The 4,373-nt window shown below is 61.4% G+C and overlaps 1 protein-coding gene across 2 annotated transcripts in view; it reads left to right on the forward strand.

The window, feature by feature from the left end:
- The window catches only part of EVPL (envoplakin), a 17,035-nt gene that overhangs the window by 3,087 nt on the left and 9,575 nt on the right, over nucleotides 1–4,373 (forward strand). For both annotated transcript variants that reach the window (XM_007454325.1, XM_007454324.1), the window contains exons 3-11: nucleotides 164–318; nucleotides 429–555; nucleotides 1,312–1,437; nucleotides 1,644–1,682; nucleotides 1,794–1,955; nucleotides 2,034–2,141; nucleotides 2,338–2,433; nucleotides 3,393–3,515; nucleotides 4,160–4,306. In XM_007454325.1, the coding sequence (XP_007454387.1) occupies nucleotides 164–318; nucleotides 429–555; nucleotides 1,312–1,437; nucleotides 1,644–1,682; nucleotides 1,794–1,955; nucleotides 2,034–2,141; nucleotides 2,338–2,433; nucleotides 3,393–3,515; nucleotides 4,160–4,306 (1,083 nt within the window). The remainder of the gene's footprint in view (nucleotides 1–163; nucleotides 319–428; nucleotides 556–1,311; nucleotides 1,438–1,643; nucleotides 1,683–1,793; nucleotides 1,956–2,033; nucleotides 2,142–2,337; nucleotides 2,434–3,392; nucleotides 3,516–4,159; nucleotides 4,307–4,373) is intronic.

The raw sequence follows: 4,373 nt of genomic DNA on the forward strand, positions 1-4,373 counted from the left end.
GGGGGGGGGGGTTCAAAGGGGCTTGAGGGGCCCAGGCCTCCCCTGTGTCCTGAGTCCACCCCGCAGGTGCCCATGCCCTGCCCTCTGCCAGTGTGGCCAGAGTCCCTCAGGGCAGGGTTCAGGCAGCAGCGGCGGGCAGTGAGGATGCCATCTGCTGCTGCAGGACCGGCAGCACAGCAAGCAGGGTCAGGCCCTGCAGCACCAGGGGGAGGTGGGCTGTATCCTGAAGGAGGCCGAGGAGCTGCTGAAGGGCCTCTTCCTGGACGTAGACAAGGCCCAGCGGCTCAAGCACCTGCAGGCCGAGGAGATCGAGAAGGAGTGAGTGGGGTGGGGGCGGCGGCAGCGGGCTGGGGCTCAAGGATGGAGGCGTTGGGGGTCCGGGGGGAGCCCCGGGCCCAGCTCCGACCTGCTGGCCACTTCCTTGGCAGCATCAAGCAGCTGCACGAGCGAGTGACCCAGGAGTGTTCCGAGTACCGCGCCCTGTATGAGAGGATGGTGCTGCCGCCTGACGTGGGGCCCTGGGTCGACTGGGCACGGGTGCTGGAGCAGAAGCAGGTCAGGAGCCATCCCCAAAGTCGGAGACGCCTCAAGGAGCTGGAAGTCACACCCAGCAGCAATCAGGGGGCAGCCCAGAGCTGCCTTTCGTCAGGGGCTGACGCGTGCTTGGACCTGGGGGCAGCTAGCCATCTGGGAAAGGAGTGGGCAGAGGCGACGATGCAGTCAGGGAAGGCTTCCTGCAGGTGGGAGGGCTCGGTTGGGTTGGGGTGAGGTGGTGAGGAGAGGACATTCCAGAGAAAAGGAAGAGACCTGGAGGAAGCCTGGGGTGCGATGGGAAGTGGGGTTTTCCGGCCAGGTAGGCAGAACCAGGCCACGGGCACCCTGACCATCACGTGAGGAACTGTGCTTTGATGTCACGACAGAAGGGGTGCTGTGATAACAACGAGAGGACAGGGGAGGGCATGGACAGGGCAGGGTGTGCACAGGCTCCTGGAGCCAGGCTGGAGGTGTCCCAGCAGGAGGCAGGGCAGAGCGTGGAGACTTTTCAGAGGCTGAGCCCTGAGTCCTGGGGACCAGTGAGATTCAGGGTCCTCAGTCATGCGGTGCTGAGGCCTCAGCCAGGGCCACTGGAGAATAGCATGTTCCCCCGGGTGAGCTGCAGCCATTCACCCAGGCGCCCACCTGTCCACCCTCTGCCCCAGTGACCAGCTCCGCCTCTGCTGATGGGGATGCCAGGGGCCAGGGGGAGGGTAGGTGCAGGAGGGCTCCCACCCCAGGCCCTGCAGCAGAGCTGAGTGGCCAGCCCTTCTGCAGAAGCAGGTCTGTGAGGGCCTGTACGGGCCGGGCATGGCAGAGCTGGAGCAGCAGGTCGCCGAGCACAACATCCTGAAGAAGGAGATCGAGGCCTATGGGCAGCAGCTGCGGAGCCCCACGGGGCCGGTGGGTGAGCTGTCGGACGCACACCCCTGCTTGGCCCCAGCCCCAGCCCCAGTTCCCTTTCTCCCGTCCGATCCTGAGTGAGGCCTGGCTGGCCCTCTAGGGCCAGGGATGGAGGAGGGGGCACGGGAGGCCTAGGACGTGGGGACGTTCTCCCCTGCACCCCATCTCTCACTGCGCTTGCGTTCTCTCTCCCTTGGTCGAGGCAGGACGCGGCCAGCATCCAGAGCCAATACCAAGATCTCCTGGTGAGCAGGGGGAAGGGACAGGCTGGCGGGCTGGGCGGGCTGGGAGTGGGACACAGCGTGATGGTGCCTCTTGCGACCCCTTCTCTCTCCCTGCCTCTCGCCCGAGCACAGAAGGCAGCCTCATGGCGAGGGCAGAGCCTAGGCAGCCTGTACACGCACCTGCAGGGCTGCACGCGCCAGCTGAGCACCCTGGCCCAGCAGCAGCAGCGCATCCTGCAGCAGGACTGGAGCGACCTCATGGCAGACCCCGTGGGCGTGCGGAGGGAGTACGAGGTCAGTGCGGGCAAGTGGGGGCGAGGTGGGGAGACGAGGACATCCTCGTCCTCACCGCCCGCTCCCCGACTCTCCCAGCACTTCAGGCAGCACGAGCTGCTGAGCCAGGAGCAGTGCGTGAACAAGCTGGAGCATGATGGGGAGCACATGATGGAGCTCGGGCACCCGGCCGTGGGGCCCATCCGGGTGCGAAGGCCCACACACTCCCTGCTGCCTCAGGGACCCTAAATCCCTCACTCGGGGAGCTTCCCAGGGTGGCTGGGAAGACGGAGAGGGAGACACCAGCCGGGTGGGGGACAGTGGGCAGGGCCAGCAGAGCGGGTGGGCAGGTGGATGGACCAGGTCGGGGCACGGTCCGAGGACTCCGTGCTGCTGCCCCCAGGCCCACCAGGAGGCCCTGAAGTTGGAGTGGCAGAACTTCCTGAACCTGTGCATCTGCCAGGAGAGCCAACTGCAGCACGTGGAGGATTACTGCCGGGTGAGCCTGCGGGCAGGGCCGGGCGGGGGGACGGGGGTGTGTCTGGAGGACGCCACAGGACACGCTCTCATCTTGGGGGTCAAGGCACCGATTGAAGAAGACAGAGCTGTGTTGTTGTGACTAGTTCCCAGGGGGAAAATAATGTCACACATACATTCTCAACAGGGTGATATCACTCCTGGGGGATGACAGTTGGTTCTCATGGGCGAAAAAAATATTTTTTTTTATGCATAAATCACAGATATACATACGTAAAGGATATACAACATATCTATAATACTAAAATTTCATGGCGACAATGGGGAAAGTAAGGAAAAAAATGTCTAAAAAACTCCTTAGAAGGGACAATAATGAAACAAGCGTTGACAAACATTGATATAATAGACTTATAGAAAAAGAAAAAAAGAAAAAAATTAAAAATTAAAAAATGTATATATACAACAGGGACTTCTTTTTTTTAATAATTTCCAGCTAAAATGGTTTATTATACTTTGAGAAAGACAAAAGCCAAGGATTTTTTTCTTCCCTTTTTCTTAAAAGGCATTTTTCTATATATCCACAATACCATTATCACACCCACCGATGAGAATTCCGTAATATCACCCAACTGTAGGATGTTTCTTTAAAGCACACTCCCAGCTTCTACTCTGAGGCACCCTGGGCACCCGGGGTCCCAGCCAGGACTCCAGGTGCTAGAGTGAGGCGGGAGGGGCACTGCCCTTCATCTGTGCAGGAAGGACGAAAACCAAAGTGTTTTACGACACTAAAAGAAATTAAGTTCAGTGACCTCAAAATGCCTGATTTGCAGAGCACTTTAGTTAAAAAGACTGCACTGCCTGGGTAGAAAGACCGACAGCAAGTGGCAGTTTGGGTTTAAACGGTTTGCATTTAGCTGCTTTGTGGGGTGCCCTAGGGCAGCGCGTGCCCCAGCTCTGCCCCTGACCACCCACCGACCTCAGTTCCAGGAAGAGGCCAACTCTGTCAGCCAGACCCTGGCAAAGCTCAACTCCAGCCTGGACACCCAGTACAGCCGTGCCCCGGGGGGCCCACCTGGCGCCCCAACAGAGCTGCTGCAGCTGGAGGTGAGATGGCCCCACCCAGCCCCTGCACCCACTCCTGGGAACGGGGCCTGCCTGTGTGTCTGGGCCTCAGGCCTCCCGGGTACGTAGTCCTGCCCGGAGCCCCAGCCTTGGGAGCAGGAGAAGGTCTGCTGCAGCAAGAGGAGCCTGGTCTGTTACCAGCAAGCCCTTACCACCTCTGGACCTCAGTTTCCTCATCGGTAATGTGACAGGGGCTGCCCAGAAGAGCTCTGAGGCCCCTCCAGCTCCCACTCTGCAGGCCTGGGTGATGCTGGGCAGCCCCCTACCCCACCCCACCCCCAACAGCCGGCCCTAGGATCCTGGGTGCCCTGGGAGGGGCTCCTTTTACTTTGCTAAGACACCCTGTCTTGGGCTTGCCTGGTGGCGCAGTGGTTGAGAGTCCGCCTGCCGATGCAGGGGACGCGGGTTTGTGCCCCGGTCCGGGAAGATCCCACATGCCGCGGAGCGGCTGGGCCCGTGAGCCATGGCCGCTGAGCCCGCGCGTCCGGAGCCTGTGCTCCGCAACGGGAGAGGCCACAACAGTGAGGGGCCCGCGTACCGCAAAAAATAATAAAAGACCCCTCCCCGGCCCTCCTGGGGGGCACGTATGGGGCTGGCCTGAGCCCCCATTGTCTGGGTCCCTGCAGGCAGAGGAGAAGCAGCTGGCTGTGGCCGAAAAGACTGTCGGGGACCTGCAGCTGCGGAGCCGGGAGGTGGCCCCTCTGCCGCAGCGCAGGAAACCACCCCAGCGGCCCCTGCACGTGGACAGCATCTGTGACTGGGACACGAAAGAAGTACGATCTCTGCCTGCCCAGCCCCTCCGGCCCCGCCCACCCCACCCCTGCCCCCTCCAGTCCCTCC

This window comes from Lipotes vexillifer, unplaced genomic scaffold, assembly GCF_000442215.2.
Source record: "Lipotes vexillifer unplaced genomic scaffold, Lipotes_vexillifer_v1.1 scaffold518, whole genome shotgun sequence".
In the NCBI taxonomy this organism is placed as follows: Eukaryota; Metazoa; Chordata; class Mammalia; order Artiodactyla; family Lipotidae; genus Lipotes; species Lipotes vexillifer.